General features: G+C 25.0%; 1 protein-coding gene across 1 annotated transcript; it reads left to right on the forward strand.

Moving 5' to 3' along the window:
• Window positions 1–1,470: 1,470 nt before the first annotated feature.
• LOC127283708 (proteasome subunit alpha type-3) lies at window positions 1,471–8,931 on the forward strand. The gene is made up of 4 exons (XM_051308731.1): window positions 1,471–1,629; window positions 1,732–1,814; window positions 3,165–3,556; window positions 8,472–8,931. The coding sequence occupies exons 1-4, from the start codon at window positions 1,609–1,611 to the stop codon at window positions 8,738–8,740; spliced, it is 765 nt and encodes a 254-aa protein (XP_051164688.1). The 5' UTR covers window positions 1,471–1,608; the 3' UTR covers window positions 8,741–8,931.
• The last annotated feature ends 8,439 nt before the right edge of the window (window positions 8,932–17,370 follow it).

The raw sequence follows: 17,370 nt of genomic DNA on the forward strand, positions 1-17,370 counted from the left end.
TTGCGTTTGGTGTTTTTTTTTTTTTTTGAAAGCATATTTTTATTCCAAAAATTTATGGACAAACTTGATGCGCAAATATTGAATCATTATATATTTTTTTTCAATAATTTCAGTCAAGTAAAATTTAATATTGTAATCTATTTTTGCAATGCTCTGTTCATAATTATTATAATATATCCTAATCTTAAGATTTATTTTGTTTACAATGGAATTGAGATTTTAATATTTTTTTAATTAACTTTTCGCCCTTTTTCTTTTTTAAAATGAATGATAAATAAACAAAATTATTATTATAATAATATGTAGTTTTAATTTATTTAAATCATAGTATTTTTTTCAAACTATCGGAGCAAAAGTTAGATTTTTAATTTTAGAAGAAAAATAAATAAAATTAATAAAAAATAAAATTAATAAAAAATTAAATTAAATAAAAATAATTTAATTTTTAATATTTTTTCAATCATTAAGAGGAGGGACTAGTGAAATTTTAACCTTTCAAAATTTACGTTGTTGATTCACTCCAATTTTTTTTTCTGACATTACATATTTAGAATCTAAAGTTATTCTAAATTATTGAAATTTAAAAAAAAAAATTTCAATTTAGAATTTGTATTTTTTTTTTTTTTTTAATTAAAAATTTTCAAAACTCATGATTGTTTAGAACTATAAAAAATATTTTAAAAAAAATAAAAAAATTGCCGATGAAAAATAATATAAATTTGTGGAAAAACATTAATACTTTATGATAAAAAATTTTTAAAAATATTTTAATAATTTTACTTTTTTTTTAATTTTTTAAAAAATTTATGTTTTGGAAAAATTGAAATTTTAAAAATCCATATGACTGATTGTTCAGTTCAGAATAATGAAAAAAGTGTAAAAAATAATTACAATGAAAAATAATTAAAAATATAAGAGAAGTTCATATTTAAAATTTTTTAAAATTTCGAGTTCTATTCAAAAAATTATTTAATTTTTTTTAATTTTTAATAAAATATTTTTTAAATTTAAAATTTTTTAAATATTCAATATATTGTTAAAAAATAAATTTTGACACCTCTAAACAGCATAAATTTCGATAGATTGGAATTTCATTTGTCTCTCCTCTTAATTACATTTTTTAAAAAAACAATTAAATTTAATTTTTAATTTTAATTTAATTTATTTAATTTTAACCTAAAAATTAACAATCGATTCTCACGGTAAGAAATTATTTATTTTTATCCAAATTATGTGAGAATAAAATTGCTTACACATTTACTGAAAAATAATTTTTTTTTATTTAAAAAAATACGAAAATAAATTTGTTTTGTTTATTGGATCATTTTTCAATAAATTTCAATATGAGCGCGCATTTTTTTTTTTATATACATGAACCAATTAAAAGTAAACTTGACAAGAAATGAGAACTTTCATTGGACTATAGCTTCCATTGCTTTTTTCCTCCAATCGTAAATGTATTTTGGAATATCACGTGATCTCCAAATCTGACAATTCAGTTTTTGATGTGTTTTAATTTCCGCCTATTCACGCCGGATAGGCTAATATAGTAAACAATTATTATTTTTCATTGAATTTTAATAAATTTTTGACAATTTAATTACAATTATGAGTTCCATTGGAACAGGGGTAATTATAAATTTATAAAATTTCAAGAAATTTGCCTTCTCTATTTTCTAAAATCGACAATAAAGCATATTCTAACCTCACTTTTTCTTTTTGTATTTTCAGTATGATCTCTCTGCATCACAATTTTCACCTGATGGCAGAGTTTTTCAAGTAGAATATGCCCAAAAAGCTGTGGAAAATAGTGGGTAAGTTTTTTTTTGTTTTTATACTAATTTTTTATTTTTTTTTTTTTGCAAAAAAAATTCAAAGACAAACATCATTTCACTGTGATGTTTGCGTTAACAAACATGAGTGATGTCAGCTTTTTTTGGTACACTCGCAATGTAAAAAAAGATTAATAATATTTTGATATTTTAAATAGTCAAATATAATTATTTTATTTAAATTTAAAAAAAATTTTAAACCAATGGGTTTAAAGTTGAATTTATAGTTTTCATTCTTTAGCCCTGAAAACATGAAATGTAACGATTTTTTTATACAAAATATTAATTTTGGAGTTGATAATTAGGATTATGATTTTACGTTTTTATTAAACAGATATATTTTTTATACATTTATTTAATAATATTTTTGTAATCAACGTTTTGTTATTTTGTTTCCTAAAAAGAAAACTTTATTTATATCCTAAGAGTTATGTGCCTGAAATTCTGAACCTTCAAATGAACGAAATCATTTCGGAAAATAGAAATTATATTTTATTGTTTTTAATACTTATAATATAATATAATTATATTTTTCATTGTTTTACCAAAATTGTTATGTTTATGATAATTAGAAAATTGATAAATAGAAAATTCGCATAAAAATAAATTCAGTTAAATATCTTGTTTGAGGTTAAAAAAATTATATCAAAAATAAAATTCAAAAATTTGATATACGTACAAATTATTATATATACACTTTCAAATTCGATAAAAAAGCAATTATGATAAACTAAAATTTTGGAGCAATCAATTCGCCTCATTTTTTTTGTCTATGGAGTTTTTTAAAATTACTACGGCAATAAATAAATATTTAATAAATATTTAATAAATTATTAATATTTTTGAATACAGAAAGCAATATTTTATAATAAAATTTTGAAATTAGAAAAATAGTAAATAAATTTTTTTAAAGGCACATTGAAATTTATTTATACGATAAAAAGTTCAATTAAAAAGCTGTATTAAATTTACGAAGCTGAAGTACGCAACGTTTATGATAAACAAATTTTTAAAGAAATAATTTTTTTAAATGAAAAATTCTATAATTTTTTGCCTAAAAAAAATATGTCTTGTAGTTTTCACAAGAAATTATAAAAAAATATTTTTTAAGCAAAAAATTATTTCTTTAAAAATCGTTAATCATAAACGTTGCGTACTTCAGGTTTGTTATTAAATTTTTAATTTCAATCAAAAATGACTTTAAAAAATTAATTTCTTAAATCTGTTTATTTCTAAAAATTTAATGAATATAAAACTTTTTTTTCATTAAAGATGATTATTGAGGGCGCGGGTTTTCAATTAAAAATTGCATCTTTCCTCTCTTTGTTTTAGAACGGTAATCGGCTTACGGGGTAAAGATGGAGTGGTTTTTGCCGTAGAAAAGCTCGTTACATCGAAGCTCTATGAAACGGGAGCTAATAAACGGATTTTCAATATAGACAAACATGTTGGAATGGCTGTCTCTGGATTAATTTCTGACGCGCGACAAATTGTGGAAACAGCAAGGTCTGAAGCAGCTAGCTATCGTGCACAATATGGAATTGGAATACCACTCAAGTATTTAAATGAACGTGTTTCAATGTACATGCACGCTTATACACTCTATTCAGCAGTACGTCCCTATGGATGCTCCGTTATCTTAAGTGCATTCGAAACAGATGGTCCTACCATGTATATGATTGATCCTTCTGGAGTTTCATATGGATATTATGGCTGTGCAATTGGTAATTATTTTTTATATAATTATTTTCAAAGTATGGAATGTCAAAACTATTTTTCCTCAAAATTTGAGACAAATTGAAAATTTTAGTTGTGAATTTTTTTCACAAAAAAAGTACTAGTATTTTTCAAATATTTTTTTTTTGTCCAAAATTGATGTTTTTTAAAGTAGAAATGAAATTTTTAATTTCGATTTAAATAAATTATAGTTGCCATGGGTCAGGGAATTTTATGAAAAGTACTGGAAAAATACCAAATTTCTAAAAATGCTATTATAATTTAAATTTTTGAAATTTTCAATTCAAACTTTTTGCTTCTAAAAATTATTATTGTCTTACATTTTTATAATTTTAGGCCTCGGATTGACTTTTGGGTAAGTCCACGTCAGAAATATCAGAATCTGCAAGTAAAAAGAATTTTTAAAATATCTAAAATTGTAGGAGTTATATCACTTTTAATTTTGATTCTGCATTTTTTTCTTTCCTTTATATCTCGGTCAATTTTCAACCGATTTTGATGAATCAAAAACGATTTTTTTCAGAAAATTACGTATTTTCAGAAAATTTTAAAATAAAAATAAAATTTTGTTATTTAAATAGAAAAAAGTAAAAAACAAAATTTCTTTTAGATTTTTTTTTTCAATTTCGACCTCTTTTTTTAATTTTTAATTTTTTAATAATATTCCTTTTTATTTTATCTTTAATTTAAAAAAAATTCATCCTGGAGACTTTTTTAGATCTCGTGATATTGTCCTTTAAATATCCACATCTCAAGAAAAATAGGATCCAGATTTGTGTTTCTACTTTCATTTGTTTTATAATATTATTGTTACAAACTAGAAACTTTCGCGTAATAATGTTTTTATTTTTAAATTACTTGACTAAAACAAATGAAAATTCAAGCAAATCAATATTTTATTAATAGATTTGAAGCAAAGTTTTTATTTTTTGTAATATTTATAATTTAAAATAAATTGTAATGAAACCCTAACAATGCAACCTAAAATTGTAGCTGAAGTTTTTAGCGCTTTCTTTTAGAGGATTCTAAAACAAATAGTTATTCATAACCATAAAAAATTTCAACAAACAAATGAAAGTAATGATAGAAGCAAGTCCTGCGGTTTTCAAATTGTTGAAGACTTATAATACTTAAAGGACAATATCACGAGATCTAAAAAAGTCTCCAGGATGAATTTTTGTTTAAATTAAAGATAAAATAAAAAGGAATATTATTAAAAAATTAAAAATTAAAAAAAAGAGGATGAAATTGAAAAAAAATCTAAAAGAAATTTTGTTTTTTACTTTCTTCTATTTAAATAACAAAATTTTATTTTTATTTTAAAATTTTCTGAAAATACGTAATTTTCTGAAAAAAATCGTTTTTGATTCATCAAAATCGGTTGAAAATTGACCGAGATATAAAGGAAAGAAAAAAATGCAGAATCAAAATTAAAAGTGATATAACTCCTACAATTTTAGATATTTTAAAAATTCCTTTTACTTACACATTGCTCTTATATAAAGCTATAATTTTACCAAGTATCATTAAAATCGAAGAACCATTTGCAGATTCTGATATTTCTGACGTGGACTTACCCTTTTGAAAGAACAAAAATTCATTTTAGTCGATTTACATTACAAAAAAAGTCTAAAAAGTACATTTTTAGGGTTCCGTACAACTTCAACATTTTTGTATATGAAGAACTGCCATTTAGTACACATACGTATTTTTACGTGTAGATTACAGGAAAAATACAGCGAGACCGATTGGATTTGATGGCTACGAGCTAGAAAAGAAAGAAATCTGTTTTTTTTTTCGAAAAAATTGCAAAAAATGACCCTGCCCCCCCCCTCTTAACTTCTACATTTTTGTATATGAAGAACTGCAATTTAGTACACATACGTATTTTCACGTGTAGATTACAGGAAAAATATAGAGAGATTGATTAAATTTGATGGCTACGAGCTAGAAAGGAAAGAGATCGGTTTTTCGGAAAAAATTGCACAAAATGACCCCGTCCAGTTATTTATAATTTGTTTCTATATAAAAAAGAGGTTATTATTGTCGGTGTACGGAACCCTCGAATTAGTGAGAGTGCAACTCGCACTTTTCCGATTTTTTTATTTTCAATAAATTTTAAAAGTTGACAAATATTTTATTATTATTAAAAAATTTTTATTAGAAATTAAATAAAATTTAAGAATGTTTCACAGAAATATTTTCAAGAATTTTTCTTTTTAAACCACCGAATTAAGGCCAGGTCCAAGTCGAGTCAGCTGTTCCTTTGAAGTTTCAATGGAACAGCTGACACGATTTGGACCTGGCCTTAAACTAAGATAAATTTTCAAGATTTAAATTCATTTTCAGAACAAATTTTGAAAAATAATTTACAGTTACATTAGAGTGTTTTAAATTAAAAATTTTTTTATTTCCCTGAATTGTTGAAAAATTGTATTAAAGTAATTTAAAAAATTTATTTTAGCGAAGAATTTTAAATAAAATTTTTAGAAATAATTGAATTATATAGAGAATTTTCAATTGAAAAATGTTTTAAAAAATTGAATTTTCGATTTTTGAAATTTTCAAATTAAAATTTTAATTCACTTGATTCATTGAAAATTATTAAAACTTATATAAACAAAAATTTAATTTTAAAGAATTAATAATTAAAAATTAGTTATTATAAATAATTAAGTCCAAAAAGAAATTGAAGTTAAAATTTTTAGAAATAATTGAATTTTGGAAGTGCTATTGTTAAAATTTCTGGAACTATAATTGAATTTCAGAATATTTTTAATTAAAATTTTTGTAAATTGAAATTTCTGTAGATATTTTATAAACTTTAATTAAACAATAATTAATCGTTGGAGAATTTTGAATTGAAAAAATGTTTTAAATAATTAAATTTTCGAAAATCTTGATTAAAATTATTAAAATTAAATTATTCAACAATATCAATTTTAGATAGAAAATTCAGAAATAATTATATTTTAGAAGAGTTCGAATTAAAATTTTTTTGAAATAAAAATTGAATTTTAGGAGATTATTAATTGAAACTTTCATTTTGAATTGGTGAAAACGTCTTGAAATATTTTTATTAGGGTTAGGGAAAAAATTTTAATTTTGACTGAAAATCAAGGAAAAGTCAGGAAAAAACAAAATATAATTTTTTTGTCAACTCTGATAAATTTTATTTTTTACTAAATTGACGATTATGAGAGTTGTTTACGCGATAAGGACTTGAAATGCGCCAACAAATTTTGGTTTTAGCCTTGAAATTCCTCTAAATAAAACGAAAATTTAATTTACTATTAACCAAATTGACAGATTTAATGCTATATTAATAATTAAAAAACAACAAATGAAGTTGCACTATAAAAGTTGACTGTCAATTTTTTTTTTTTTTGCAATAAAGAATTTTTTGAAAAAACGTCCATTGGAAAAATAATAATTTTTGAAATTTGACGTTGGCACTTTTGACTCCCTGCCTTTTAAAAAAAATTCTTGATCAATTCTATAAATATATGGTGATTAAAACTAATTGAAAATCTAAAATCAGATTCAAACCAATTTTAAATCAATTTAAATTTATTTTAATTATAATCAACTATCAATTCAATCAATCGAAAATTAAATTCATTAACAAATTTAAATCTGTTCAAATGTTAATTTATCTAAATTTCAATTTAATAACATTTTATTCAATACAAATTTTAATCGACACAAATTTTAAATGTAAATTTCAAGTGATCTACATTCCATTTAATTTTTCTTTTTATTGGTCAAAACAAATTTATTAATTAATATTTTCATCAAATGTGAATTTAATCGTTTGAAACTTAAAATTAGAGAAATTTTAATTTATCTAAAGATTAATTGATTTAAGTTTCAAATTATCCGAATTTTAATGGTATCCAAATTTTAATTGATTTAATTTTTAAATTATACAAATTTCAATTTGTTCAAATTTTAATTGATATAAATTTAAAATAATCCTAATTTCAATTTACCAAAATTTTGTTTGGTTTAAGTTTTTCAATAATAATAATAATTGTCAATTTTTCTTTTAATTATTTCTTATCTAAAAGTTTTTATTTTTAAAATTGTTTAATTTTATCTTTATTTTCTAAAATTCTCATTTTTTTTTTAAATAGCTAAAAATTTTCTTTAACTTTTTCCGACATTTTATTTGTCTATATTTTTTTCAACAATTCTCAAATTTTTTTAATCGAATTTCTTCTTAAACCTTTTTACAATTTTTTTTTCTTTAATTCTCCTTTTATTTTAAAAATTCTTAAAATTTATTTATTTACTAACCGTGAAAACAAAAATAATACATTAGTGCCGAATTATTTTATCAGTAATTATATAATTCGTTAACCAATATCATATTATGTTATTATGTACCTAATGCATAATTAGAAAAATGTTTAAAATTATTAAAAGTGAGGAAATTTTTTTTTCTTAAAGTTGATAGACAACCAGTATTTGAAAATTGATTAAATATGTCAATTTATCCATACTTATTTTTAAACATTATACTTTATTCATAATTTCATTTCACATATTTTCAAAAAGTTTTTATTTTAAAACTGTCATTATAATTTTACACTATTTTTGAATACAATTTCATAAATTTTTAATATCTTCAATTTATTTATAAATACATATTGATTTGAAAATTGAAATATTCTTATATTTATACTTCATTATATAAATATGTTACGAAATGTTATAAAAATATATTCAAATTTTTATATTATTATCAAATACTTTTTTTAATTATTTCGAAATTTATTATTTTTACACAATATTTTTTTTCAAAATTCTTATACATATTGTTATCATTTTAACGATTCATGGTATTATTGTTAATCAACAATAATTTGTTTTTTTTTTCTTGTTTGTTTTGTATTATAGGCAAAGCGAAACAATCGGCAAAAACGGAGATAGAAAAATTGAAATTGTCTGACATGACCTGCAAAGAACTTGTGAAGGAAGCGGCGCGGATAATTTATCTTGTGCACGATGAACTCAAAGACAAACAATTTGAACTCGAAATGAGCTGGGTTGGTGTTCACACCAATGGAAAACATGAACGAGTTCCTTTGGATATAAAAACAGAAGCTGAAACCAAGGCACGTCAAGCAATGGCTGATGATTCCGATAGTGACACTGAGGACATGTAAAATGACAAGGGTTGAAGAAGAAAAAAAAAATTGGTAAAAATCGATAATCACATTTTAAATTATTTTGCTCTCATTTCATGCAAAAAAAAATTTTTTTTTTTTTTGCCTTTTTTGTATGAAATGCTTAATTGTTCAAAATAAAACGTCTATTATTGATAAGAAAATCGAATAAATGCGTCTTGTTTATATAATACGGAAATAATTTTTCATTTTTCCTCTCTTTTTAATTTATTTTAAAAAAAAATTCCATAAATTTGTAAAAATTGAATTTCTATTACTTTTTTTTCAAATTTAGTTAATAATTTTTGACAATTATTAATAAATAACTTTTTTTCTCAATTATTTTATAGTTAGAAATGTATAACATTTTATAAATAAACAATTTTCGAAAATTATCCCTTATGAAAATTCCTTATAAGAAAATAATGTTAAAACTGAAATGTTTTCAGTATAATGTTTTTTGTTTAATATTTTCGCGATTATAGGTAATTTTTTATAAGAAATTCATTATAAAATTTTTTTTCTCAAAAAATTATAAAATTATAATTATTAAAGACTCTGTAATGAAATCATTACAATTTTATAATTATGAAAATGCAATTATAGAAAATAAAATTTTTCACGTGCAAAAATTAAAATTATAAAAATTTAATTACAGAAATTAATTAATTTTGTATAGTTATCAGTAAAATACAAAATTAATTAATTTCTGTAATTAAATTTTTATAATTTTAATTTTATAATATTTTAATTTTTACACGTGAAAAATTTTATTTTCTATAATTACATTTTCATAATTATAAAATTGTAATGATTTCATTACAGAGTCTCTAATAATTATATTTTTATAATTATTTGAGAAAAAAAAATTTATAATGAATTTTTATATAATAAATTACCTATAATCGCGAAAATATTATACAAAAAACATTATACTGAAAACATTTCAGCTTTAACATTATTTTCTTATAAGGAATTTTCATAAGGGATAATTTTCGAAAATTTGAATTTTTGATTCGTGTTGTAGAAATTAAGAATTAATTTGTTTTTCCCCGAGAAACCAATTCATTGATTTTTTTTTTTTTTTTTTTTTTTTTTTTTGAAAATATTGTCTTGCTTGCAAATTTTGTTCGTTTGTTTAAAAATATTTTAGCATTATCAAAAGATGTTCTATTTTTCAATAATTTATTCAAAACTTCGACTCTGGAAAATCGTATACATTAATACATATTTCTATAAAGAAAAATGTCACTTGATTTACATTTAAAATTATTCATAAAACTTTTAAGAAAAGATTATGAAATGATGAAAGTTTAAATCTGAGTATTGTTAATTTTTTTAACGCTCTTTTTATATTCAACAATAAGTAAAATTGACAATAAATTAGTTTAAATTATTCTATTAATATAAATTATTGATTAATTAGTCAGGTGATGTAGCGGGAAATTAACTTATTTAGAATATTGTTGTAGGTATATATGTGATGAAATATTCAAATTGGTAATTTACATATTAAATTTTTAATTACAATATAACTAAATTAATTAGAATATTTCAAAAAAATATTTAATACAAAAGTTGAAAAATATTTTTTTTTTATTTTAAACAAAAGGTTTCAAAAAAATTAAATAAACTCGAAAATTTATAAATATTCATCTTTATTATTTTTATTTTGTTTTTGTTTTTCCCTTTAATTAAATTCAGTAAATGAAACATTCAATTAAGAGGATTTTTTAAAAAAAATTTTATCAAACAAACAAAAAAAAAGTACTGATTTTTTTTTTCTAAACAGAAAAATGTTTTTTTTCAGATTTTTTCAAAATTTTGAAACGGAATTATAAAAAATGAGAAAAATTTTATATAACACTTTTTTATAAACTTTTTTTCTTGTCTATTTTCGATTAATTACAAAAGTTAAGCTGATACTATATGATCTCTTTATTCCATTAGTAGAAATAAACGGATTATTATTATAAAAGGATTTGTTATTTAAAATTGACTTTTCTATCATTTAAAAAGGCTTTACTTTTTTTTTTTTTTAAAAAAAAGGTTCTGTTTTATAACAGATTTGAAATTATTTTTCAAATATAATAAAATATCTCCAAAACGTACTCCGATGATATTAATGAATGAAAAATATGTGAAAAAGCATAATTGAATTTTAATTAGAAATGATTGAAGAGTAGTTATATTTTTTATGAGCCAAAAGTTCTGAACGTTCAAATGAACAAAATATTTTTTTCAATATCTATAAATTATTAAAAATTATAATGTTAATGTAAAATAAAACAGTAAATTAAACAAATATTAAATTAATAACTTCTTTTTAGATATTTAAAACAATATTTTTTAATAAAATTCATACTTAAAGAAGTTACAAAAAAAAAATTTGTTCATTTGAACGTTCAAAACTTTTGGCTCATTATTTTTTTCTTTCATAAGTTTAAAAATTTTTTATTTTCATACTTTTATTTAATTAAATAGTAAAGAATTCAATTATTTAATTTTAGTTTAAATAATATTTCAAACATAAATATATTTATTAATAAACAATAAATAAATACATAAATATATTTAAAGTTTCTAACATTAAAAAAAAATAATCGTGATATAAGTTGTTTTTTAAGTTCATTTCATTTTTTTCGTTATTTGTTTGTTTCTTTTCTTTTTTTTCTCGTTATATATATTTAACTTTTCTCTTTTTCTTATTTAGAAAAATAATAATTTGTCTATTATTTAAATTATTTTCAGACTTTTATTAAAATTTTCTTTTCAAATTGAAATGCACGAGAGTTTAAATGCAAACAGAAAAATAATAAAAAAATAAGAAAATAAGCAAGTATTACTTTAAATTTCTACTTTGCATGTTAAAACAGAAATCACTTGACAAATTTAAAAGCACAGTAATAATCCTTTAGAAGCTATTTTAATTTTTTAAAAAAAAAGTTTATTTCTTTAAATATTTTGTAAATGTTAAATAAATTTAGATTTATATTATTGAGAGTTTAAATTTTAATAAACTTTTAATTTAATAAAAACCGAAAGCCAATTTCAATGCTTTTAGTAAGATGTCCTTTAAAAACTAAGTATATGTTTATGTTTTCCTCGGGCAGACCACTTTTCGCCGCCAACTCATCCCCGTGTACCTGCTCAGCGGCAAATTTTCGTCCCCGTATGTTCCCCCACTACCGGCCGTACTGTACCCCTCCGTTCAGTCAGACGGCAACTTTTTCGACTTTTTTTTAGATTAAGAAAAAAAAATTTTAATAAAATAGGGTAAATGCACTAATTGCGGCGAGATTCGAGTCAAAACACCTTTGAAATAGAAAATTCGACATTTCTATTGTATAAACTCAATTTAAGACTTATTAAACTTAAAGCTTATGTTATTAAGATATTAAAAAAAAAATTTAACTCTATAAAAATCGATTATTTAAACAAATATGAGACCAAAATTACGTGTATTTTGAAGATACTTTGCCCGCCGAAATTGAAGCCAATGGAAATCTTAAAAATGTTTCAATTGCGGCGCGGAAAAAAATTTGATCTCAAATAATTAAATTAATAATTGTTTAAATGTGCATCTTTATAAGTATTTGTATCAAAAAAAGATTGAAATAATTTTTTTTAATTATTTGGCAACAGTTATATTAAATATAATAGTAATAATAGTTATTTTTTATGAACGCGCCGTAATTGGTGCACTCGCCGTAATTAGTACACTTACCCTACATTTTTTCAGTATAAAATGTAGATCTTCTTCAGATCTTCTTCAATTCAATTATTTAACAAATTTTGAACTAAAATAATTCTTCATTAAATTAATTATTTTTAATAATTTTAATGAAATTCATCACAAATTCAATTATTTCAAAATTATTTTTCAAATAAAATTTTTATAAAATTTAACAATTGTTTATAATTTTAAAAAAATATCGCAATAAAATTGAATTATTTTCAAAAATTATAATTCAAAATAAACTAAAATTTAATTATTACCCAAAATTTCAATTAAAAATCAATTAAAATTTAATTATTATCCAAAATTTCAATTCAAAATCAAAGAAAATTCAATTATTTTCAAAAATTTTCAATTTAAAATCAAATAAAATTCAATTGTTACCCAAAATTTTCAATCATTGGAAAACACATGCAGTCAGACTGAACGGAGGGGTACAGTACGGCCGGTAGTGGGGGAACATACGGGGACGAAAATTTGCCGCTGAGCAGGTACACGGGGATGAGTTGGCGGCGAATCGTGAATCGCCCTTTTCCTCAATATTTTACTTTCTAGAAAGCTAACCTCAAAAAATTTTTAATCACAATTTTTATGAATATGAAGAAATTGTTAAATAATTATATTTTAAAAGCAACTTTTTTGTACATTAAATCTGAATAATAAAATTTGTGATAATATTAATAAATATCATGTTACTTAAATAGGTAGTTTAAATATTTTTTATTTTATTAAAGGGTTTTTTTTTATACCATATATTTTTAAATTAATATTATAAACTCTTATCAAAGTTTTTTTTTAATTTTAAACTTATGTACTATAAATTTTAACCCAAATCTTTTATTGGAAAATTATTTTATAATAAAATCTTTAATAAATTCCGATAAAATGTCATTTAAAGTTAAAAGTATCGGTCACTGTACCCCGTTACCCTATGGTTTTAATATTTTTTCAGACTATTTTTAGGAGTTAGCCAATATAAACATGATATTTAAAGTCTTTAACAATTTATGTTGTTCCCGCCTATTAAAGATGGCAACACGGGTCTGCCTGATTAAAGACGCCACCTTGTGTGAACTCTAAATTAAAATTACTTTGTTCTCGTGTGTGAATTAATATAAGAAAGGACTCAATCATTTTACTTTATAATTATATTTAAATTACTGTTCACAATATAAGTTCTGATAATAAATAAACGACAGGTTATGGGCCCAGACCCTAACTACGCAAGTTCTGTATATTTGTGTTCGTGTAATCGGTGAATATATCGAGATTTGTAACGGCGCATCGCACGCGGTAAATCTAACCTAAAAAGTTTTCGTTCGTGGCGTGGTTGAAATTTTTCGAAATTAAACTCAAAAACAAAAGTGTTGTGTTTTGTGAGATATTTCAAGAATTGTTACGAAAATTAAATCGAAACCATGTCGAATCATTCAGTGAATATTGAAAAACTGGGAAAAGAAAACTTTGATACATGGAAGCTTCAAATGGAAGCAATTTTAGTAAAAAATGATTTTTGGTCTTACGTGAACGGGACAAATGTTCGGCCAGCGGTTCCAGAAGGTGCGGACGCGGCAGCAATTCAAACAGCTGCAAATTGGGATAAGGCTGATCAAAAAGCCAAAGCGGATATAATTTTATCCATGTGTCCATCTGAGTTGTGTCACATTAAGCATTGTGCTACCTCGAATGAAGTGTGGAGAAAACTTGAAGAAGTTTACCATTCAAGAGGACCTGCCCGCAAGGCAACGCTTTTAAAACAGCTATTGTTTACAAAAATGCGAGACAATGAGAGCATGATGGATCATCTCAACAATTTCTTTGGAACCGTCGACAAATTAACTGAAATGGAAATCTTAGTGGCCGAAGATCTACTCGCGATTTTATTGCTCTACAGTATTCCAGATAGCTACGAAAATTTTCGGTGTGCTATAGAGGCCAGGGACGAATTGCCAGCGCCTGAAGCCTTGAAAATAAAACTCCTCGAAGAATACAGTGCAAGAAAAGAAAAAAATTATACAAAGAGAGCAACACTCGCAAGGTGCTTTTCAAGCAAAAACATTCGAAAATAAAAATAAGTTTCATCAATTTAAAAGTAATTCACAAAATCGAGATAGTGAACAAAAATTCGTAAATTCAAAAAATCGAAATGGTTCTAGTTTTCAAAGAAAAAGTTATAAGTGTAATTATTGTAACAAACCGGGACACAAAGCATCGGAATGTTGGACAAAAAATAAAAATAAGCAGAGTTCTTCAAATGTGGAAGAAGCATTCGTGGCTATTTCGATTATGGATCCGGAAACTGTCGAAGAGAAGAAACTGGTCATCAAGGAATGTGCTAATCAAGAAAATCTAGTGAAATGTGCAACTGTTGAAGAGGAAGCATCAATAGCGATAGCAATGAATGCTCAGATATCATCGAATAAAAATTGGTGTGTAGACAGTGGAGCGACGTCGCACATGTGCAATGACAGAAGTAAGTTTTTATCTTTTAGTCCAGTGAATAATCAAAAAGTGCGTTTAGCAGTGGATGCAACAACTGAAATCATCGGAAAGGGCACAGTTCTTTTAACTGTGTCAGACGAATGTAATTCAAAAAATATAAAATTAAACGATACTCTGTGTGTTCCCGATTTAAAAACGAATCTATTATCTATTTCGAAAACGACTGCAAACGGATACTACGTTAATTTTAAAAATTCTCACGCGATGATTTTGAATCAAAAAGGAGAAGTCGTGGTGAAAGCTGAAAGAAAAGGGGATCTCTACTTTATTAACGATTTCACTGAAAGCACAGCTGCTGCAAGTTCGAATAGCGGCGAAATGCTTGAATGGCATAATAGATACGGTCACCTTAACGAAAAGGATTTAAAGAAACTGTGTGTCAAGGGAAAACAAAGTGCAAAGCCATTTCCTCAAATATCGCTGACAAGAAGCAACAAACCACTCGAGCTCATCCATTCAGATGTCTGTGGGCCAATGAGGACCAAGTCAATCGGTGGTTCCACATTTTTCGCTACGTTTATTGATGACAAGTCTAGGCTTTAGCGGAAAACCAGACTGAGTGCAAAATGAAAACATTGAGAACGGACAACGGGTTGGAATATTGTGGGACCGAGTTTACTGAGGAAATCGAAAGAGCTGGAATACGACGAGAACGCACTGTTGCTCACACACCTGAGCAAAACGGAGTGGCGGAACGCATGAACCGCACTCTAATCGAAATGGCTAGATGTTTGCTGATCAAATCAGAATTACCGCTACATTTTTGGGCTGAATGTATCTCTACTGCTGCATATTTAAGAAACCGATGTCCATCTCGAAGCCTAGACAACGTCACACCTTTTGAAGCAAGATTTGGAGTAAAACCCGATGTATCTAATTTGAAAACATTTGGTTGCAAAGCCTACGCTTTGAATAAAGATCCGAGTTAAAACAAACTTGGACCGAAATCAAAAATCTGTGTCTTTATTGGTTATTCCGATGAATCCAAGGCGTACCGCCTGTGGGATCCCGCATCGAAGAGGATCATCAAGAGTCGAGACGTCGTTTTTGATGAAGATTCCAGGGGTCTTCCGGATTTAGTGAAGAAAGAAGATTTTTTGGAATTCGAGATGTTATTTCCCCGATCGGAAATCAATCCAGTTGAAGCAGGCGCCGTTGATGCAGAAGAAGATGAACAAAGCCACGAAAATCAAATTCCAGTTGAAAATCACGTTCCAGATGAAGATCCTACTCAAGCTGAAAATCAAAATCAAGAAATTCAATTCCAAAATGCCATTCCCTGTGGAAATCAAATTCCCGATGAAAATCACAGTCAAGCTGAAAGTCACGATCAATCTGAAAATCAAAATAAAAATTACATTCAAGACAGAAATCAAATCGAAGCTGAAAGTGATCAAGATTATCTTGATGCATCCTCATCACGTCAACTTTTGGAAACTCCAGTTTATTCGACCAAGAGGGGGCCAGGACGTCCTACTTTCGAGAAAACAGGTAAACGTGGAAGGCGAAGGAAATTATTCAACATGGTACCGATTTCTGAAGAATCAGAAAACAACTCAATACACAAAGCAAATTTAATCGACGATGAAATAACCAATCCAACGGTTAATGAAGCGATAGCTGGTCCGTACGCAAAAGAATGGAAGGATGCCATGAAATCCGAATTCGACGCTCTTCAAGAAAACAAAGCATGGATTCTGGTTGATCGTCCAGTAAATAAAAATGTAATTGATTGCCGTTGGGTTCTCAGGACGAAATTCAATGCTGATGGAAGTGTAGAACGCCGAAAAGCTCGATTGGTAGCGAGAGGTTTTTCTCAGCAACCAGGAGTCGACTATCAGGAAACTTTCTCCCCCGTCGCCAGACTAAGTTCGATACGAATCGTTGTAGCATTGGCTGCAGAATGGAAACTTACCTTATATCAATTGGACGTCGTAATGGCGTATATCAATGGAAACCTCGATGAAGAAATCTTCATGGAACAGGCCGATGGATTCATTAAACCAGGAGAAGAGGAAAAAGTGTATTTCTTGAAGAAATCTCTTTATGGATTGAAGCAGTCAGGCAGGCAGTGGTTTACCAAGTTGGACAAGAAACTTCAAGAACTTGGATTTAAGTCACTAAATGGAGATAAGTGCATTTACATTATCAAATCAAGAGATTTCATCATGATCCTCGTTGTTTATGTCGATGACATAATTGTTGCGACCAATCAAGAAAACAAATACATCGAATTGAAGGAAGAGTTAGTAAAAGAATTTAAAGTGAGTGATTTAGGTGCTTTGCATTATTGCTTAGGTATCGAATTCGAGCAAGATCCATCAACAAAATCTGTTAAAATGTACCAACGAAAGTACATTACAAAAATTTTGCAAGATTTTGGAATGGA

Source organism: Leptopilina boulardi, unplaced genomic scaffold (genome assembly GCF_019393585.1).
Source record: "Leptopilina boulardi isolate dan_hultmark-lab unplaced genomic scaffold, ZJU_Lbou_2.1 LbouV2_310, whole genome shotgun sequence".
Lineage (NCBI taxonomy): Eukaryota > Metazoa > Arthropoda > Insecta > Hymenoptera > Figitidae > Leptopilina > Leptopilina boulardi.

What these genes read in the sequence shown, in the direction of transcription:
- LOC127283708 (XM_051308731.1), top strand. Translation starts at nt 1,609, where the DNA reads ATGAGTTCCATTGGAACAGGG. An exon ending in TGAGTTCCATTGGAACAGGG is followed by an intron (nt 1,630 to 1,731) that starts GTAATTATAAAT and finishes TTGTATTTTCAG; the next exon opens with TATGATCTCTCTGCATCACA. An exon ending in ATATTATGGCTGTGCAATTG is followed by an intron (nt 3,557 to 8,471) that starts GTAATTATTTTT and finishes TTTGTATTATAG; the next exon opens with GCAAAGCGAAACAATCGGCA.